Raw genomic sequence first — 22,386 nt, forward strand, 5'->3', positions numbered from 1 at the left:
CTCCCCTAGTCTTAACAACTCTAGATTATAACTATACAATGGTACTCCCTCCACTAGTCTTAACAACTCTAGATTATAACTATACAATGGTACTCCCTCCACTAGTCTTAACAACTCTAGATTATAACTATACAATGGTACTCCCTCCACTAATCTTAACAACTCTAGATTATAACTATCGCTGGTACTCCCTCCACTAGTCTTAACAACTCTAGATTATAACTATACAATGGTACGCCCTCCACCAGTCTTAACAAGCCCTCAACCAGTCTTAACAACTCTAGCTTATAACTATACAATGGTACGCCCTCCACTAGTCTTAACTACTCTAGATTATAACTATCGCTGGTACTCTGGTACTCCCTCCACTAGTCTTAACAACTATAGATTATAACTATACAATGGTACTCCCTCCACTAGTCTTAACAACTCTAGATTATAACTATACAGCCAAAAGAACACAAAAAAGCTGCATGAAAAAATTATACAGAAATATTGAGTAAGTTATTGATATGAGTTATCACACGATTTTTTAATTGTTTCTTTTGGAAGGGGGGACATGTTGCCTTCAATACAAATTAATGGATGGAAACGTGATGACGGCTATGTTTTTGGAAGAAGGCGAAAGTTACAAATGTAGAACTGAAAATGCATTTAGTAATCTGGGCTCCCAGCTGTCTGAATCACGCGACTCCTACGTAATTACATTTCAATATTTCAATTTGTTGGTATCTATATCAAGCTTCATCACCTAGACAAATCAAATTTCCACTGATTCTACTGATTTATTTAATCTGTTGGTAATTAATTTTCTTTTCTTAGATTTGTGTTCAAAATTTAACTCTATAGTCATACGAAAAATAAGATTTATTCGTGAATTATTATTTAAACTAAGTCCCGCGAAAATGCAGGATTTTGATTAATTTCTCCAGAGGTTCTTGGGCATAGGAAGGACCGTGATGTAAAACAAATCATCAACCAGATATATGAAATTATAGGATCTTCATCTGGTGTCTTAAAATCATGCCCAGAAATACCCCCAAAACGTTCTGGTCTGCCCCTACAGACAGTTATTTTCTTTGGTAATGGGATAGTACAGATGAGTTCATTAATGTATTTATTTTCTCAGCAGGGTCTCTTTTTGGGATTCTGAGCGGTTTGTCTTTAATGGCATGAAATCAAAAGTGTCCATCATTTTTGGTCAACTACACAACTGCAAAAAACTGATACATGTAAAATTGTTCGAAAAGTCTAGATATGAAGGTTGTTTATCGAATGCAATCTAAATCATAATCTTCTTTTTCCGGCCGGTATTTTGATATAGGTTGCAATTTTAGTTGGTAGAAGGTGTCACCAACGTAATCATGTGGTTTATTTTAGTACTTTTGTGTCTCTGTTTTATGTGCTTAGACGTTTGGTATTTTTTACGGTTTTTTATTTCATGTTCAATATTTTCATTCAACAAGACTAAATCATTATTTGAAGACAGCATTATTTACGGTAAGTGCTTTATTTGAAGTCGCATGGGAGGTAACTTTATCTCACAAACCGGTGTATGGAAATTTATCACTGGCAATTATGTATCTGGATTTTGAAATATTAGGTTGGAACATTCTGTGTACCGTGTAAATAAATTGTACTGTCAATGGATAATGATCATCTTCACGGTCCACTTCAATGTCAGTGGTTGGAGTATTCCAAGAGATTTTATTGAATCTTAATATATTCACAAACATTTTCAGCTTGCACATACTTATTATATGAAAGGCTAAGCTAAGCATGACTGTTATTCATATGGTAGACCCTTTTGTTCAATTTGCTCATGAATATTGTGCAAATAAAATGTATACATGAAAATGATAGATCAGTCCTTTTCATTTTCAGAATATTGGAACATTGCTTGTAAAAAAATTCCAGGCCGCACATCCATACCCTCTACCTGTAACCCCCTCCCTGTGGGAAAATGGAGTAAACACATTAACTGTCAATAATCATGATCTTTCATTTTTTGGATAAGACTGCAGGTACTGAAATACTGATCCTTCAATTTCGTATTACGTTGCAAGAATTTTTTTACAAGCCGTGTTCCAATATTCTGAAAATGAAAAGGACTGATCTATCATTTTCATGTATACATTTTATTTGCACAATATTCATGAGGAAATTGAACAAAAGGGTCTACAATATGAATAACAGTCATGCTTACGTTGTTTACGTTCCATACTTTCAAGGATCCTTTACTTTTTCAGGGATTTGTTTAACCACAGACCTAGACTTTATGTTTCATATGAACAACGCTAGATATCTCCGAGAGTGTGATTTTGGGAGATTTAAGTTCTGGATACAGAATAAAACATGGGATGTCCTGAAGAGCTTAGGAGGGAGTATGTCTAATTCTGGGAATAACATCCGTTACCGTCGGTCTATAGAGCTGTTTAACATTTATAAAATCAAAACTAGAGTAAGTTTAATAGTGTGTAATCATAACGGAGACATGTATCTCAACTTACAGTGACATATACTTTAACTTACAGAGAAATATACCTCAACTAACAGACTTATACCTCAACTTGCAAAGACATATACCTCTTCTTACAGAGACATACACCTCAACTTACAGAAACATATACCTCTTCTTACAGAGACATCTACCTCAACTTACAGTGACATAATCCTCAACTAACAGACTTATACCTCAACTTGCAAAGACATATACCTATACTAACAGACAAACCTCAACTTACAGAGACATAAACCTCAACTTACAGAGACTTACACCTCAACTTACAGAAACATATACCTCTTCTTACAGAGACATCTACCTCAACTTACAGAGACATATACCTCAATATATAAGGACATACATATCAACTTACAGGGGAATATACATCAACTCACAGAGATATGTCACAACTTACAAAGACATACATTTCAACATACAGGGACATTTACCTCAACTTAGAGACATATACATCAATTTACAAGGGCATATACATCAACTTACGGAGACACATACATCAATTTACAAGGGCATATACATCAACTTACGGAGACATGTACCTCAGCCTAAAATTAAAGTAATTTTGTATGAGTGAGGAAAATGAAAGGCTTATAACAATCATCATGCAATTTGAAAACTTAAGTTGCACAATTAATTGAATATGGTTCATGGTAATATTCAATATATCTATGGATTCAATTTTTGATTGATATATTTTAGTGTATGATACGATAGTTGATCATAGTCTAATGTACGAAATGCTAAGGAAAGGCCAAAGTTTTTAGTGACATTTGTAACTTTTACTCATAAAAAAAATTCTTAACATATCGTCTAAGGGCAATTGCCACATAGAAACTGTGCAGGATTTTCATTGTAATAATGTATAGGATTCGTTTACTCCTACAATGGAAGAGGTTGGAATTCCGTTTCTCCATATCCTAACCTCTTACTTCCGAGCGCCATATTGCTTACCGCTCGTTACGACGTTCTTTGAAATCGGCTGAATTATAGTAAAAATATTTACCATTGAAACATTTTATACAGTTTCTTTACCCTAACACGTTAGAAGGTGACTAAACTGAAGAAAAACAAATAACCTACCTGATGAGAAAATCCAGCAATCTTGGAAATCCTTCGTAAAAGCAGTTTAAATGAACTTTATATTTGATTTTTAGCATTTTGAATGGGTACATCCGGTTAATATAATTACGGATTTGACTTTGCGAAACTAAATTATTGAATTAACCAACGAATTGCCTTTATCAACTTTTAGTTCGTTTTGTCGAAAATGACCTAATTCAAAATGGTTGGTCACTTTGATGACTGTCTTTATTACAAATGTTTTTTAGGTATTTAACAAAAAATTAAGGTTTTTATCGCTCGGTTTCCAGTGGGTTAAACTTCTTTTATATAAATAAAAGACAAAATATTTTGAAACACATGTTTAGCTTATTCACATTTGCGGAGGCTTTCAACTTGTCGGATGCTAGTGGTTAGGATGGCACCGTCAGAAAATAGCTTGTCAGACAACCTCTAGCACTGCTGGAGTAAGGATTCGTTCTGTTGTATTTTGAGATATTCCATCAATGAGGACTGGATATATATATTACTGAGTGAATTTTATGGTGTGTTTAGTTGTTATTTCAGTTTATTTTTGATTTTATATTAAAGGCAGACGGTTAAAGTTCAGATAAAGTCACTATCTATGACATTCCTTAATAAAATGTTTTCATTCATAGTTTTATTGATATACTTAACTCCGCACTGAAACATTACTAAATGCATCTTTTTTTATTATACACACAAGCACAAGTCAAACTTAGGAAAAATGTTTTATTACTTCTATATAACATTAACAATAAAAATGTGAACAACATATTTTAGAATAAATCTACAGCTGTCAAAAACAAGATTTGAAGAATGAAATTCATACAGTTCTGTTTCTATTAAAGGCCTTATAAAACTAGGAGAACTTCACGAGAAATGCGCCTGTCCACAATCAGGAGATGTTGGTCTTTAGTGTGTTTTCGTGTCGTCATTCGACTTTTTAGTTTATTTTGAAGAAGTGTTCTTGTTCTGTTACCATGGATTTTATTTCTTCTGTGGTCGGGGCCTTTCAGAGTTTACTTTAAGGTATGTTCCCTCTTTTTAAAGACCATTTTGGAGATCTCTGTGTTATATTTACTATATTTGTTATAAAGGTTATATTATGGTGCATATGTTGTGTTTCACTACACCTGTTCCTTTTTCTATGATAAAATGCTTAAAATATATATCTATGTTATATATTATATAAAATCTATATATTTTTAATTTTAGTTATTGTACTGGGATGATAGAGCATTCTATGTAGAACAACAGGTCATCAGAACAAAAGACAACTTTATATGTGCTGTTAACATAGTAAAACAGACACTAATAGGTGTCTCACCGGCCAAAGTGGTAGAAAAGTTAGGCATTCAGGAACAACCAGAAATGACGGACGAGTTAAAGTGTTTGCTAGAGTCCTGGCGGTTATCCAGTGAAACGTTAAGAAAATGAGGATTTATTGTGTGTATGATACGGCTCTTTCAATTCTTAACATTTACAAGTTAAAATGTTACATTAATTTTGTGGAAATCCTTGAAAAAGAAGTTGCATCATTTTTTTTAAGCATCCATAGTCTAAATCAATCTTAGTAGTCCATGGGCTGGGAGGGTCCACCGTGCACACCCCCACTCATCAACTTCATGGCGATTTTTAGGTACCTTTATACCTCCCATTGCCGAATCAATTTGTCGCCAAAGATTATTCTCGAATTCTTTTTTAGTATAAGCAAACATTTGTACCCCACTGGGTCAAAAAGCCAAGATTTGTATGACTCAATCAAAATAAGCCTTCCTGGAATAGCATGTGTGAACAAACTAAACACATTTAGGTATCATCGTATAGCCCAATTTCACAGCTTTACAGTGGTACCAATAAACTTGCAGTAACACTTGGGGTTTAGCAGTAAAACGAAAAAAATATACCCCTACCCCGCCGAAAAATCGCTTAAATTGACATTTTTCAATGTCAAAACCCCTAGAGTATTAATGTTTCAGTTAGAAGTGGCGTATTTGGTATTTTCTGTTTAGTATTATCACAATTTATACTTCTGGGGTTCTTTTGATGAATTTTGGCGATTTTCGTAGTCAAAATTTATCCCCCCCAAAAAAAAGCTCAAAATGGGATTTTCGATTTTTCGGTCAAAAGTCACAAAAATTCGACTCTATAAGTTATTGCTTTACTACAACGTCTCATATTTGATATCATTCGATAGATAATTTAATTTTCTACATAAATAAACCACGAAAAACTAATTTTCTAAAAAGGATTTTCCAAAAATGTTAAAAATACTAACCCTACCCCTAGAAAACTGGTCTCAGTATCAAACAGAATCCTCATTCACAGCATACTGACATTGTAAAACTCATATTTTAGACATTTATAATTAAGATAATGATGTACCCAACATATCGGATCAATTCAGGCGCTTAGATTTTCCTTTTGGCGTGACAATTACTATAAAATCTGAAAAATGGGATTTTTCAGAGTTTCAGAATTTTCTTCAATATCACCCGATATTGTCTTTTTATTTCAGACAATCGTAGTTTAAATAAGCTTTTGTGTGATACGGTACATTAATATAGTGTCTTAGCTTCAGGTTGAGCCCAGGTAATAAATATTTGAACATTCCAGGTCAAGATAGGTGGAAAATTGCCACCCCTACCTATGATAAAAAATGCCTCAACATTAACTAAAATGTTAATTTTTGGCATATAAACGATGTACAATAGACATGTTGGGTACTACTGTTTTAATAATCGGAGTATTCAACATATCGTCTCATTTCAGGCGAGTTATTTTCAGTTTCAATATGACAATAATGAGTTTTTCTTAAAAAGGGAAATTTTTGGATTTTCATATTTCTTCCATTTCATTGGTAATTTGCATTTTTTTCAAGTACCCTACTTCGAACAAGCTTTTGCATATACAGACACATCTATGTAGCTTCTAAGCTTTCTAATGAGCTAAGGCAAAGCATACTTTAACGTATTCCAAGCCATGTAGACGAAAGAATGGTACTCCATACCCACTAAAATTTTGGATAAATTCTGATTACGAAAATCGCCAAAATTCATCAAAAGAACCCAGAAGTATAAATTGTGATAATACTAAACAGGAAATACCAAATAAGCCATTTTTTACTGAACCATTAATACTCTAGGGGTTTTGACATTGAAAAATATGTCAGTTTAAGCGATTTTTCGGCGGGGTAGGGGTACATTTTTTTCAATTTTATCGCAAAACCCGAAGTGTTACTGCTACTTTCTTGGCACCATTGTAAAGCTGAGATACTGGGCTATATGATGGTAAATACATATATCAGTGTACTTCATTCTGTAGCAAGAAGAAGTTCGTAGAATCAAAAAAACTTTTAAAAAATGATTTTTGCACCAACGAGGTATACAAAGTAGCCAAAAATACAAAAATGCTTCAGCTTTTTTTTGGCGACAGATGGGAGGTCTAATGGTACCTGAAAATCATATTTTGGTTGATGAGTTGGGGTGGGATGTACGGGGGTTATCTCAGCCCACTTTCTATAGAATATAACTGTTTATTCACCAATAAAGGGCCCATAAAGGGCATGATTACAATACATTTTTTTTTTACATACAACAATTTTGATTTAACATATATAATAACATATAATGTCAGTTAATTTACAAACTAAATAATTGTCACATTTTTTTAGATTTTACTTGCATTATGAGTAATACATCATAGTAATCAGCACATAGTGTTTAGGTATCATACTGGCACACCTCAGTTTCATTTAAAAAATTGGATTATGATAATGGAAATTATAATTATGATCATCAAATTATTATATGAATAAAGAATGTAAATGTATATTCACTTAAGGGCATATCTATTTGCAATAGTGATAATAATGCATTAAAAATAAATAAATAAATAAATAAATAAATAAATGCAGTGGACATAATTCTCACTAGAAGCCTCCTTGTGCCCAGTGCAGAGAAGCAAGTCTTCTGCGTTGCTTCAAGACAAAGGACACCAAGGGATGGTGCTCTAGGCTTGTATGAAAATTAAGGATCAAATTTGCATATACTGGGCTTTTAATTACCCAAAATTCTTATATTACATATTACAAAATAAGCAGAAAAAGATATGGGAAGATAGATATTAATGATAGATAAAAATAATAATAATAATAATAATAATAATAATAAATAACATATACAAAAAGAAAAAAGAAAAATTATAATTTAAACACCACTTGATATAACAAGATCACTTAAACCAGATAAAATAATAGAGTTTTCACAATTTAAGATCCATATCAATTTGTTGTCATCACTGTGGTTAATAAAATGTGGACATGTAGATATTATTAACTCATATAGTATATCTCTCTCTTTTTTATTTGATGAGCATGAAAAAAGAATATGTACTTCATCGTCTACTTCTCCTGAGCCGCACCTACGACATAATCTATTTTGTCTAGGAATACCATGATAACGCCCTATTTCTATCTCTAGTCTATGAGATGAGATGCGCAGCTTTGTAATGTTTCTCCTTTGCTCCAAATTTACTTGAGATAAGTATTTCTCTAGCCCAAAATTGTTTTTTAATTTTAGCATATACATTAAGTTTGCCTTCACTGTTCTTTTTCAAATTTCTTACCCATGTCTCTCTATAGTGCCGAGAAAGGATCAGTTTAGAGATTCGTTCGAATGAGAATTGAGTCATGTTTGTTAGACTATCTTTTATATCCTGAACAAAGTTCATAATGTATTTTATTGATCTATACCATGAGGGTTTATTTTGTCTAAACAAATTTTAAGATTCTGCATAGGCCTGTTGAAGCAATGGAAAGTCCGACTGTAAATTTTCTGGTCTATACCAATATTTTATCATCGATTTGATAATATCAAAGTGGAGTGGAAAGCGACCTAGTTCTGACAATACTGCTAAATTTGTTGACCTTTTATGAACACCAAAATGAATTTTGAAAAGTTTACATGAAGTTTTTCACACATAAGTCTGGTATATATCATCGAGTGGTAAAACTTCCTTTTTAAGTCTAGTTTTGTATGAGTTAAAATATCCCCATATCTCGGCACCATATAGAAGAATTGGTTTGATGGTATGATCAAAAACCTTTAATAGAAGCTTTTATTGAAGGATTTAAAGATAAAAAAATCATTTCTAAGCTTGTGATATGCTTTCAATCCCTTTTGATATAACTCAATAAGCTGTGTAATTTTCTGTTACAACTACATGTACCATTGACACAGCCTTTACTAGTAGCATGTGCATTACTTTTTTGTTTAATGACTAACATTACAAACAACTTCAGATTAAAAAAGCCAAAAACAACACTGCCAAAACAAAACGAAAAAAAGAAGAAAAGAAAACCAAGCAATAAGCTGATAATAATTAGGTTATAATGCTAAAAGAAGATCTCGTTTAAAAGTTATGTGACGAGTAAGTACATGTTTCCATCGTTTTTAGCTACAAGCCCATTTATAAAGTACTACTGCGGCAAGATTACCAAAAAGTACGTACAGTCCAGTTCAGTATGTATCGTAAATTTAAGTAATTCTTCCTTATAACGTATATGAACCATACTGATTGTTAGAAATTATTCACAAAACGTAATAGAGGTAACTATAGTTTTATTCTTTCACAGTTATATTTCATTTTATTTTTCTTAAGCTTGTGGCTTATACTCTTACATTTCATCTTAAGAAAATAATACAATAGTCGTATCAATAATAAAAATACATGTACCATTTGAAAACAATATATTTTATCAATATCCGTGTTATTTCATAATTATTTGTTTGCTTTCATATCAGTTTGTGTTCGCCATTTCCTGATTAACATTCATTCTTTACCTGGTCAGGAAATGTCATTTACAGTTTGCGTAGTACATATCTCCGGATTATAGAGAAATTCGACAAAATTTTTCCAACAATGCTCACTTGTTGAACCTAGCCATTTTCGTCACTTTTTGTGGTGGATGTTACATACTTCATGAATAATCTGTAGCTCAAAAAATATTGAACCAGATTTGTTTCTAATTTCTTTATGTTTGCACCTCGACGCAAAATTTGACAAATATTCAAATCGAATTTTTAACCTGCTTTACCCAGCATTATTTGTTTGTCAATATATTCTAGGCGCGGATTTATATAGGTGGTGAACCCGGCTTATGCCCCCTAAAACTGTGGAAATTATATATTTCAATCTTAACCATGAAGTTTTAATGTTTCATAAATTCTAACCACAAGATTTCCCTTACTCGCTTCGCTCGGCCCTCAATTCTATGTACGACACATAACTTCAAAATCTTGGATTCGCCCCTTGTCTGCAATCATTGGTCACTTAGAGACTTGCTCACGGGTAGTAATATGCGCCAAATGCAGACTCTTTGCCAGCACATTTCCTCTACAGCCTCTACACTACTAGGACTCTCACATCCCTAACGAGGCAATGTATGTCAACAGAAATCTTACGACCTCTGCCTAAATATGTAGGAGATCTTGGACTAGCAAAGACCTCACTAGTTCAGAGTGCAGACCAACTGATTTAGAACATGACTGGTTCTCACAGACGGAACTCGTTAGCTGAAGCTATCGTCTAAGGCATGGACACCCCTAAAGAAAAACTGCCTAGCCTCCGTGCTCAGGTTTGTGCGTAGGGCTAGCAACATTATCATGAAAACAATATAAGTTACAACTAAGCAATTAACAAAATTGAAGTTGTGACCGAAAGTCAAGGAGCTGAGAGAATACTGGGTTGCTGGATGTATCCTTTCGACACGGAAGTCAATTAAAGTTGGATCATTCAACTCGCGAACAATGCACAAACAAGGAAAGAATGCTAACTTAGCTTAAGAGATGAAGAATTATCAACTTGAGACGAGGTGGACGAAAAAAAAAACAAAAAAAAAACAGGACACACAGTTATCAACAGGCAAAACCATCATTTACTCTGGAAACAAAAGTCAGATCATACAAAAGCTGTGGGGATTATGATGACACCAAATACCACAATGTCATCATTAGGATGGGACCGGTTACTGAACGAATCATCCCAGTAAGATTCCGGACAACACACGTTACTAACGTTTATGACTAACATTATTGATGGTAGAGTAAATAACATACTCTATGAGGACAAATGGAATATTGCCAAAGAAAGCTTCATAACATCTTTCAAGAAGAGTGTTGGGAGGAAGAAGAAGGAAAATTAACGCGGATGTCATGGATGAAAACAGATCTTGAACGAGAGAACAGAGACAGCTATAGAAAGATAAAAAAAGCGGGTAGAATGAGGGAACGCTTAAGAAAGTAAACCCGCGTGTCAAGTTGGACAAGATACAATATTCCTTTTAGACACGAAAACGGTTTGAATCGAGAGTACAATTGTCTCTTTAAAATTATCGTAATATTCATCATGTCTCCATAATTGTACGACTTATATATTCCGTTATTAATACCCCATGTTGCTTGGTTTCCTAGATATAAGTACATAAAAGGAATGTTCCTTTTAGTGTCACTAGTTTGTTTATCAATAGCAAATACTAGAAATCGAAGTCCATCGCCTAATTATTCAGAGCTCTTTTCGTCTTCGTTGCTTTTAGAACTATCGCTGTTTTCATCGCTACTATCATTGCTACTTACAGCGCTACTGTCATCGCTGCTTACAACGCTACTATCGTCACTATATGTAAACAAAGAGTCTAGCTCCTCTTCCTCAAAATCTAGTTTTCCAAACATTTTTTCTAAACGCGTTTTCTGAATGTTTCCCTCTGTAAATGTTGGCAAAAAGATTGACGAATCCATTTCAAATTCATCATCGGAATCCATGGCTTTCCGGTAACACAATAAAGCATTTGCAACTTCAACATATTGAGTTCTCCCCCCTGTTGTTTGAAGGTTGTTGATTTTCTTTGATAAATCCACGAGAGACATAAAATCATTAATTACAGTCGAATTTTTTAGTTGCATTTTTTCACAGTCCTCGAGTTTTTTCTTTTTTATTTTATCAATATCCACCTTTAACTTTGTTGTTCTTTCTTCGGTGCTGGTAACGACTTTTGCATAACGACTCTCTGTACCTTCTTCGATTTGGGATTTGATACGAATGCCATCAACGTTTTTACTTAACTTTGTTAAATCTTTAAGATCCACTTCCTTGAGGAACATTTTCATTGAATTTACTTCATGGCTGGAATGATTCTTTCCACAAATGCATTCATCGCACAATAAATCACCACAGTCACTACAAACAAACGTGTATTCTTCGTCTTTGTGTTGTTTGCAGTACATTCTAGTAGATTGTCTGACATATCTATACCGTAAGTTATTCAAAAATGTTGCTTATTGTATAGAAATAAATTAATTAAAATCTCGTGATAAATATTTGGACTTTAACTGTTCGAATCACTTCCCCCTTGCCAAGAAATACAAAGAATCGAAATGACAAACTCCTTGAAAATAATATACAAAAACTGTTCGACGACCGGGTTAAAACAACACTTAGTATTCATATGAACACATACTTGGATTTATTACAAATGAATCTTCATTTATTTATAACTGATTTGTTATTGAATGAAATAAATTAGACAAAGTACTGCAGTACAGAGTTAACCAAAGTTACCCTGGCTTTACATGCATGAAAGCATTCTTACTCTTTAGCTGAATAAGTATTTAAATGAGCAAGAGATTTTCACAAAAGTAAACATTTTCGTTGTTGCAACTCCTATTAAGATAACAGTACAAATGTACATCTACTTTTTGTCGAAAAAAATGAATTGCTTCCCGAGTCTGGTATATTATTCCGACCTCATAACTCAAAAACATGTTCCTTTTGGCACAGCCTTGACTACAAACTGATCAAGGTTTCTGTGCAAATTGGTTGGTGATGTCACACTTGCTGCAACATGACCACCAATGAACCACAGTATAGTTAGTTGTTTATTCACAAAATTGATAATGTAGCTATCAATCGGTGCACAAGAGGGGAAAAAGGCCCCTGCAGGTTACACAAAATTAAGCGGAAAATAATCTACAAGTTTATGTGACTTTTATTTTAAGTTGACTTCTTTCAAAGGTGGTAGAATGGAAACAGAAAATCATATTTGATTTGTTTTATTGTCAAGGAGACCAAAGCCCGATATTTACATACAAATTCGGCTTGAGTCCTGGATTTAAAATCAGGTAAAGCTACTGAACTCCTACTGGTGACTGGTCACAGATTTTTCTACCTGTAACTCAATATCACGACCCTTGATACAAATCAGAGCGGGAGATTTAGGCGGGGCATAACGGTATTATTAAATCGTTTGTAGAAAATAAAAACAATAGAAATGCTTGAAGTACGTTCATGAAATAGACCTTTTATTTGCTGCTCGTACTCCATCGAATAATTAGCCCATACGACTAGAACCATGTCTAATTATCGTTATCTATAGATCTTATATCTATAGATCTATCGATAAGAACAAGTTACATTTTTTCTTCTTTTTTTTTTGGGGGGGGGGTGGGGTGGGGGGGGGTGGATGGGGGGTTATTGTATTGTTTTTGTTCTTTTTTTTTTTGTTAATTAAAGGGCATTTAAAAAAGAATACGAACTATTTAACAAACTTTAATGATTTTAGAGACAAGATGTGCGGTTTTAATTTATTGAATATTGCTTTGTCCTAGGTGACATTTGTAAAATCCGTGCTATCCGCATTTGGTATCTCTACCAAAGACGGTAATTGTAAACTACCGTTCATATACTGGATTCCAAAACTCCACAGGAGTCCATACAAACAACGCTTCATACCGGTAGCTGGATCAGCAAGATGTATTGCCAAATCTCCTTGGAAATTTTAATTTCCATACTCACAGCTGTCATAGATGGTCTTCAGTCTTACCATGGCACTTGTTACTCACGTAGTGATATCAATTTAATGTGAATCCTGCAAAATTCGATAGATCCTCAATGCTAGATTGTTATCAATATACAATAGCATCAAGACCTATGAATTCCAACCCTTTTTACTACTTTTCCCTATGCTTAGTTTAAATCCCGACTCAAAAACATTTTACGTCGTTTTTACTCCAAAAAAGACGGCACACCTACACTAGGTATATATGCGCAGAACCTGATGGATATTCCTTATATTTAGTTAAAAAAAAAAACGATTCCAATTCATCTTTCTAATGTACCGAAGAAATTATTATTAAAATCCTGGATTTTTTTTATCGACAACATATTTATGCAGTATGAAGGACGCGTTTTTCAACAAAGGCTTGGCATTCCATGGAAAAAAATCGTGCTGTTTTTCGCTGACCTATTCCTACAGTTTAATTAGGCTGCATTTATAGCTAACCTGATTCAAAAGAAAGAACATCGTTTGGCCGGATAATTTGATATCAGTTTCCGCTGTATAGATGACCTACCGGTATATTTTTAAACAATTATAGTTTCGGAGATGATATACATTGCATCTACCCCAAAGAACTTGAGATAAAGGACACTACAGACACTACGAAGTCATCCATATATCTTGACCTACACTTAGAGATCAATGGTAAGGGAAAAATCGTGACAAAACCATGTGACAAACGCGATGACTTCTCATTCGGTATTGTCAACTTTCATGTTATCTGTGGCAACACCTGCGTATGAAGTTTTCATATCACAATTCATTCGTTTTGCCAGAGCTTACCGTGACCTTTTTTAACCATACTCGAATTCTTACCATTAGGCTTCTGGAGTAGTGTTACTAGATTGAAATTATCACTACAGAAGTTTTATGGTCGTCATCATTAAGTCGTGGATCGTTACGACGTATCCATCTGCACCACGAAAGAGCTGATTTGTTCAACATGTCATAGTTTTCCTTTCCTCTTTCGTCTACCCTGGACTTAACATTATATTGACAATTTAGCGGCCGTTTCTAGGAAAGCCGAGGACGCTTACTCTACAGGTGACCTGGTCTATGTTCCCATTTTTTCGGGGAAGTGTGAGTTGCTCATTTCCTTTTGTTTCTTTGTACGTGTTATAATAGATATTTTATGTTAACGTTCTTGTTCTATGTTATGTTGTGTGGTCTGGTCATTATTCGTTGATTATATTCGTTTTATTCTGCTCGAATTTTGGTTCCCTTGATTACTAATACTATTTCATTAATCATATATAATGAGGTACTATTTTAGAGTATATACTAAACGATTGGAGAACACATTTTTGTCTATTCAAACAAGAATATTGACAATCACTTATTATGTTTTTTTATGATCTCACTACAAAAGTCTTCCCAAATGGAATCAGGAAATAGTAATCAAGGGAACCAAGGTTATAGCGGCAATCAAAAGAATGTAATCCAGGGACAAAGACCAGACATGGAAAACAGACATACACAACAAAGAACATAAAGTAACTAAAATCATAAATACAAAGTAACAAAAGTAAATGAGCAACTCGGACTCCACTAAAAACTGGGAACATGGACCAAGTGCTCCGGTAGGGTAAGCGTCCTCTGCTTTTCTAGAAACACCCGCCGAGTTGTTCATAAAAAGTCAATTTATGTTGTTTACATGAGTAACTTGTCTCCATGCAGTCAGTCAACAGACTGAGAAAAAAATGGATTAACGATCATCGTAACAAAAGTATAATAATTGTGAAAGCCTCATTTGAGAAAAGAAATCAGCAAACTGGTTAAGGAAAATTTAAAATAAAGAAATGGTAATATTTTATTACTAAATCTTTGTTATTTTCCGAAACGTTTTAAGTATTCAACGAACAATATTACCCATAAGATGTCATGTTACGTTTGCATGTACATGTACGAACATTGTAACGTCACAACGGGAAATATCCAATTTCTTATTTCTAATTAGTCCCATATCTAGAAAATATAAAATCGGAAATTTATTTAAAATACATTAAATCATTGAAAGATAGCTTACATCTAAAGAAATTAACAGTTTACCAAAATTTAATGGAAATCGCTTCAGCATTTTGTTTTGAGTTGTTGTCTGGAAACGAAAAATCGGGCCGTATTCCTAATAATAAAGTCGCATGAATCGACCGAAAAGGGGGGGGGTACATGTAATAACCAAAAAAGGGGATTACATCGATAGGTCTCAGTTACAACGTTCGGGTCAAATGGCATCTCCCTATGTAGTACAAGAAAACACTGAACCTTGATCTATGCATTATAAGTGCATTATTTGTGCGTATTCTGATCAAAAGTAGTCAAAATAAAGCTGAGAATGTGTACTTTATAAGCATATTTGTATTTAACTACAAAAGTATATAAATATTGTCTACATGTGTAACTTGTCTCCATGCAGTCAGTCAACAGACAGAGAAAAAAATGGATTTACGATCATCGTAACAAAAGTATAATAATTGTGAAAGTCTTATTTTCCAGACTACGCAATGGTATGCAAAAAAGTACTTTTTAAACATGTAAAGTAATTGAAACCATATAAGTGGTCAGTGAGACTATAGATATTATTCACCATTTTATACAGTGTATATGGAAGTATCTAAAATAGTATGTGCAGAATCTTAATATTAAAAATGGTGTTGCTCACCTGCTTTTAATGGAGACAGAGTCTATAAAGCATGAATTTATCAAATCCACTTCATAGATTTACTCGTAAAGGAAACGATTTTCAAATACAGACATTAGACAAATAATTAAACACCTATGAAAAAACTAAGTCATTTGTTAGTATTGGTCTACATTAAATATTACCTATTTAGTACTTGACGTTACTACTCGGAATCCAGTCCATTGGAATTGTATTGACCGATTTTTTCTAAAGCTGGTAATTTTGATGGTATTTTCATTCTTTTATAATTATGTTCGAAGCTAGCTAGTACCATAAACTGCGAGGTTCAAGTTTAAATGAGATATCTCATTTGTCTATGTTTTGCGTTGAGGTATTCAGTGTACATAATTGAATGTATTACTGAGTAAATTTTAGAGTCTATGTGTTTGTTGTTGCGTGATATACTTCTGCTTGGGGTAGAACAAAAACTTTTTCCTTGCGGAAGTATATGTTTGGTGTGCCCAAAGATGCTTCATATGTAAGACAATTTAAGACAAAAAGGTCTATTGTTTTTATGTACTATTCTATGTAAGAATCAGGCAAGGGGTGGCACATCATAATTCTCAATTTGGTCTTTTATGCCTCAAACATATTCAAATATATCTAGAAAACAACTATTGAGCTGGTTAATTTTCTTCTGAAGCATTGGTGATGTAAATATATTTTGACTGCTTATATAAGAAAAAACTTCAGGAAAATTTTTCTGCCATTTTTTCATAGTGCATTTCAACTAAACTTGACCCGTCAATATCTTGAAAACGCAAGCATTACAAACACTTTGACAGTAATTTCTTGAGGTTATGAAGTATAAAAACTTGGATAATGCAATAAAATATCTGTATTTTTTCTTCATGTGCCACACCTTATACACATTTTGCCTGATTCGTAGACGGAGGAATACTTAAAAGTTGACAGGCGTATTGAGAAATGGTGTAAAGCGATGTTCAAGAAGCATGCACATGTATTTGAAAAACGAACAAATAAGCGTTTGAACTGTTTAGAGAAGATGCATTTGCCTTTTTTAAGAAGACATTATGCATTAAGAGCAACATTTTCACTTTCACTTACTTTTGAGTATACATAGTATTTAAATTTTAATCTGAATATAGATGTAAATACTGATTAGTTAAAGTAAGATATTTCTGATCTGTTTATATTAGTGTTACCATTTTGTTTCATTCTTTGCTGACCTGGAACAATCTTTTACACATTTTTATATCAATCATGACGCTGTTTTCAATGTTAAAAGGAGAGATAAGGGACAAAAAGAAAAAAAAATATAGCCATTCTGAAATTACTTCTGCACATTTTTTGTATATATACTCGATATGCAAAAACTATATTGCATGATTCATCTTTCTATTATCATATGATATAGCCGTTTACCTCTTAGCGCATTAATGTTCTCAATATCCTTAGTTGTTTGTCTGCCTCATTACCTTAAAATTATATTCGTTTATGAATTACGTAGTATGACTGTAGGTATTTTATACGGCTATTTTTATGAAACGCGAATAGACAAAACCCCATTTATTTTGGGACAAGATATTATCCAGAAGATCGACGTTTTATCGAATTTGTGATGCACCTTTGATTGCTTAAATATGATATCAGAACTTGCTATTGTATTTTTATACATGAGATCCGTAAAATCCGAATCAATTTGTTTGTTTGTTTGTTTGTTGGGGTTTAACGTCCGAGCAGCAACATTTCAGTCATATTCAGACGATGAACATGAACAGGATGATTAAATGAAAATGAAATGATGATGAAATGAAAAAAAGAATGGGACACAAGGATAACAAGGTCGACAAGTTTCGATTGCCACTAGAAAAAGGGGGATGGGTAAGGTCGGGCAATTTAGCCTCCTGTGGCGGAGCGCAAAGATTCCTACTCCTATCGAATACCACAGCAGGGGTCTTTAACGTGCTAGGAATGTGACATCTTTCCCAACACGGTGCACCACTATGGTTTGCAGTCAGGTTTTCCGTATTATAGCCTGACAACCCCAGCATGTAACATGCCAGGGGTACCCCATTCCACCACCTGGGGCACACATTCCAGTTGCTCTGTAGGCAGAGCGCCTAGCCCCCGGCTAGGGTTCTGAGCACTATTTAGTCGCCTTTTACGACAAGCTTAGCGCTGCAGGAGGCCTATTCTTTTAACATCCGGACTTGCACGGGGCCGAATCAATTTGTATTTCGCTAAGTTTTACCACATGCTGTAAGATTTATCACATATTTTGATTCTATTCACAAACTATTAATAATACATCTTTATTAAATATACTAATGATAATTAAACAATGTTACAGATTAACAATGCCAATATGAATAAAAGAGGGAAGAGAACATTTTTCTTGACTGCGGACAAGAGATGGAAAATTTATTTGAAAATTATCATTTGAACTGTTAGGTAAAGATGTGTTTGTCTCTTTTGAGTTGGCGTTATGTATTTAGAGCACCATTTCAACTTACACCTTCAAATTAGAGTATAGGTGTACATTTTGACTTAACAAGAAAAATGTAATTTAAGAAGATACTTCTTATCTGTTTATGTTTTATTGTTATTATTTAATACCTTTCTCGTCTAAATTATTAAGATACAATTGGAATGTATCTGTACACATCTTTTACATCAGTCATGACACAATCCTCAAAGTTCAAACGACATAAAGTAGGGTGAAAGGAAGAAATAACTTTTCTGAATTATTGTACTAAAACATAAAACATTGTCAAAATCAGTCTCCGACAAAATCATTCAGACCTTCATTTTCTGATGAAACGTTTTCATTACTTTCTTCATCGCTGCTTCCACATTCATCACTACTATCTTCAATATCTACACAAATATCACTCACACTTTCTTCTTCGAAATCCAGTTCACCAAACATTTTTTCTAAGCGTGTTTTCTGCATTTTTCCTTTCGTGAAAGTAGGCAAAAAGACAGAAGCTTCCGTTTTAACTTCAAATTCATCAGAATCTATAGTTTTCTGGTATTTCAGAAGAGCATGGGCTACTTGAGCATATTGAGTTCTTCCTCCAGTTGCAGGAAGGTTGTTAATTTTCTCTAAAATATCTGTTGGATCGACGAGAGACACGACTTCATGTATAACAGCCGAGTTTTTAGCCTGCATTTCTTTACACTCTTCTAGTTTTTTCTCTTTCATTGCATCAATTTCAGACTTCAACTTTGTTGCTCTCTCTTCAATACTATCAATAGCCTTAATAAAACGACTTTCCGCTTCTTCTGTTATCTTCGATTGTATGCCATTGCAATCAACATTTTCACGGGAATTCTTTAATTCATCAAGGTCTACTTCTTTGATAAATTTTTTAACCGACTTGACATCATGACCAGAATGAACAACTAGATCAATACAATCATCGCATATCAAATCCACACAATCGACACAAACAAAAGTGCACTCCTCATCTGGGTGTTGCGAACAACATATCTTCGAAAGGCAGTCCGACATCGCTGAATGGCACAACCTACAAAATACTACTTCCTTCACTTCGATTCTTATTAGTTCTCAGAGCTAAAGGTTTGAATGTGATTATCACAAGTCCATGATGGCTTGTTTCGTTATTATATCTAGTTTTAGACAGGTAAAATCTAAAAGCTTTGGTGAACAATGCTACACATAAGTCATAAGTTGACATCTACAGATACACTCACAAAATGGCACTATATTACTATAAATATACAAAGTGACATAATTTGTGTTATCGATTCTAAAAAATATTTTTAAAAAGAAATTTTCAAGAGAAACGAACTCACCCCAGACAGCAAGCCAACGTTGGCCCAACGTAGGCTAATGTAACAATTGATTATGTAAAATATTTCCTCTTGATTTATTTTTCTACTTGACAAGCCAATGATTAAACATGAAGTTTTGAATTTAAATATTTCCATTCTGTAAAACGATTCAACGTTGGACCTTCTACATTCAGAATAACTATTGCATTTTATGTTTCTCTTTAGTAACTTTTTTTCCACATTTGTCCTACCCAGAACCAACGGTGAGCCAATATTGAACCAACATTGAACCAACGTCGAAACAACTTTGGTACCACACATGTTAAAGCAGACTTCATATAATTTGTTTATGCACAAAATGTTTGTCAATCTCAGGAAAGGTAAAGCAAGAAAGCAAATCCAGACATATACATGAAAACAAATTTAATGTAAAGCCAAAGTCTGGTTGGCTGTTTTCACAAATTCTGTTATCTGCAAGTTTAATATTTATGTAACAAGTATTCGCGTTTAAATTTTAGAATTTAATAACTCAAAAATGTATTATGAATAACCAAATCTTAATTATAATAACAACAAAAACATACGTGATTATCTCCCTCTTATGAAGTTTTGTAACTGAGAGCATAATACACTCTTTTCAAAACAAAAGTTGTCTTTAATTGTGAACAAATATATACATATTTCCAATGTAAATGCTACCTAAACACATAACAGTGACAAGCATTGTTATCTTTTATATAAAATGCAGAAAATTTCTATAACTAATATATCAATGCGTGTAATATCTCCAAATTTAATAATAGATTTTCTTGTTTTGATCTTGTAAACAGCAATCAGTTTGTCATTGATATATAACTGGAATGAATTTATATGATAAACTGAGTAGAAATTTGAGCACTTTTATTTAGAGTAGAGTATATCATCAGCTAGCGCTCTGCAATTTAACAATTTATATAATTCTATTTTAATCTTCAAGAATGCCATCGTCGGACCATTTGGTTGGGTGAACGTCGGGCTTATGTTGGGTCAACATTGGGCATTCGTTGGGCCAACGCTGGCTCTTTTTGCACTTACAACGTTGGGCCAACTTTGAGCACACTACATTGACTCAACATAAATAACTTCGTTGAACCAATGTTGGTCCAACGTGGGAATGCTGTTTGGGACTATATTAACGAGATTTAAATGAACCACGTAGAAGTAAGGTGTGTATCTATGTGTGTAGTGTAACGTGTATAAACTAGTCGAAATATTTTAGTTTAGGCAGGTGTTCGGTTCATGCAAATTCACAATAATTAAAAACTGACACAATGGCACTACAGCAAATGGTTGGTTTGTGGGTTTCTGGTTTCATTAGGGTTTAGTTTACAATAGACAGGCCTCGCATGCAGTATTTACATGGCCACTAAAACGATTTTTTAAAGTTTGATACATAAAATGCTGACACTCAAGAAATGTAGTTTTTTGTGAGAGTTGCAGAAATGATGTGTATGTTTGGTAATTGGGAATATTTACCTATTGAAGAGGTCTTACAAGTTAAAAATTCATAATATGTGAAATACAAATTTGTGTTTAAATCCATTTAGAGGTTCGGCTTAAGCACACAACTAAAATTGTAATTATAACTTGACACGTTTTTCATTTCAAATGTTATCAAAGAGTAATCAATTAGCCAAGATTCTAGCTGAAATTGAAACGGACAAATACCAGACAAGGAAAACAGACACCCACAACAAAGAACAAAATAACCAAAATAATACATGAAAAACAACAAGAGTAAATGAGCAACCCAGACTCCACTAAAACCTGGGAGCATAGACCAGGTGCAACGGAAGGTTAAGCGTCCTATGCTTTACTATAAACACCCGTAGAGTTGCCCGTAAAGGTTCTCGTAGTGCAAATGGACACACCATTACGATCCACGAGTTCATGATGACAAGTAATGATTACTGCTTCTAAAATATCTCTGTTATAACTCTGAAATTTGTTTAAGCTACTACAACATTTTTAGAAGTAGGTATCTGATATCATGGACCAATCAACCGTAACTGTAAATTTGCTCATTTCTTGTACATATCAAATAACTTAAGCAATTAAATTTCTGCAGCCTCGAACCATTGAAAGTTTTGCTATTTTACTTACAATTCACCGGTGAGAAACAGTCCTAATGCTAGAAATCCAAACTTGATTAAATCGAAAGTCGATATTTGAATTTTGATATTTTCCCAGGTAGCACAGGAATGTTTTTAGAATATTTTTTAAATGGATTGAGAACATTTTTTTCAAAGTGTATATTCATCATCGCAATAGAATCTCTGCGTAATATCCTTTCTAAAGGTCCCAAGTATCGTGAATCACGCTCATAAATTGGAATTATAACTTTAAACTTCTGCTGGATGCAGTGGAAGACTACGCAAAAAATGGATCAAACGAAAACATGAAGACATT

The 22,386-nt window shown here is 33.6% G+C and overlaps 3 protein-coding genes across 6 annotated transcripts; 1 reads left to right on the plus strand and 2 right to left on the minus strand.

Annotated features, from left to right (window-relative positions):
- The first annotated feature begins 4 nt into the window (after positions 1-4).
- On the plus strand, positions 5-7,179 carry LOC148604196 (protein THEM6-like). Of its 4 annotated transcripts, XR_015915856.1 has the most exons (4): positions 5-1,500; positions 2,250-2,461; positions 2,813-3,077; positions 4,820-4,957. XR_015915856.1 is itself a non-coding variant. In XM_088548394.1 (3 exons), exons 1-3 carry the CDS (start codon positions 1,365-1,367, stop codon positions 5,039-5,041), a joined length of 570 nt encoding a protein of 189 aa, XP_088404520.1. In that variant the 5' UTR covers positions 5-1,364; the 3' UTR covers positions 5,042-7,179. The 4 variants fall into 4 exon arrangements, 3 of the variants coding, with proteins under 3 accessions (XP_088404520.1, XP_088404522.1, XP_088404523.1); XM_088548394.1 differs by lacking the exon at positions 2,813-3,077 and having other exon boundaries at positions 4,820-7,179; XM_088548396.1 differs by lacking the exons at positions 5-1,500; positions 2,813-3,077 and adding an exon at positions 1,557-1,679 and having other exon boundaries at positions 4,820-7,179.
- A 3,338-nt stretch (positions 7,180-10,517) lies between these two features.
- LOC148604197 (uncharacterized) lies at positions 10,518-12,107 on the minus strand. Its single transcript, XM_088548391.1, has one exon. The coding sequence runs from the start codon at positions 11,884-11,886 to the stop codon at positions 11,164-11,166; it is 723 nt and encodes a 240-aa protein (XP_088404517.1). The 5' UTR covers positions 11,887-12,107; the 3' UTR covers positions 10,518-11,163.
- Positions 12,108-18,436: 6,329 nt separating this feature from the next.
- On the minus strand, positions 18,437-22,229 carry LOC148604198 (uncharacterized). The gene is made up of 2 exons (XM_088550361.1): positions 22,081-22,229; positions 18,437-19,670 (listed from the first exon to the last, which is right to left on the minus strand). Exon 2 carries the CDS (start codon positions 19,652-19,654, stop codon positions 18,917-18,919), a length of 738 nt encoding a protein of 245 aa, XP_088406487.1. The 5' UTR covers positions 19,655-19,670; positions 22,081-22,229; the 3' UTR covers positions 18,437-18,916.
- Positions 22,230-22,386: the final 157 nt, after the last annotated feature.

Source organism: Perna viridis, chromosome 10 (assembly GCF_037379345.1).
Source record: "Perna viridis isolate PV_CMFRI_1.1 ecotype Kerala chromosome 10, ASM3737934v1, whole genome shotgun sequence".
Taxonomy (NCBI): domain Eukaryota; kingdom Metazoa; phylum Mollusca; class Bivalvia; order Mytilida; family Mytilidae; genus Perna; species Perna viridis.

Excerpts from the sequence above, each read along its gene's own strand:
- LOC148604196 (XM_088548394.1), top strand. The coding sequence starts at position 1,365 with ATGTGGTTTATTTTAGTACTTTTGTGTCTCTGTTTTATGTGCTTAGAC. Across the intron at positions 1,501-2,249 it reads TGAAGACAGCATTATTTACG|GGATTTGTTTAACCACAGAC; the intron begins GTAAGTGCTTTA and ends TTACTTTTTCAG. Across the intron at positions 2,462-4,819 it reads TTTATAAAATCAAAACTAGA|TTATTGTACTGGGATGATAG; the intron begins GTAAGTTTAATA and ends TTTTAATTTTAG.
- LOC148604197 (XM_088548391.1), bottom strand. The coding sequence starts at position 11,886 with ATGTACTGCAAACAACACAAAGACGAAGAATACACGTTTGTTTGTAGT.
- LOC148604198 (XM_088550361.1), bottom strand. The coding sequence starts at position 19,654 with ATGTCGGACTGCCTTTCGAAGATATGTTGTTCGCAACACCCAGATGAG.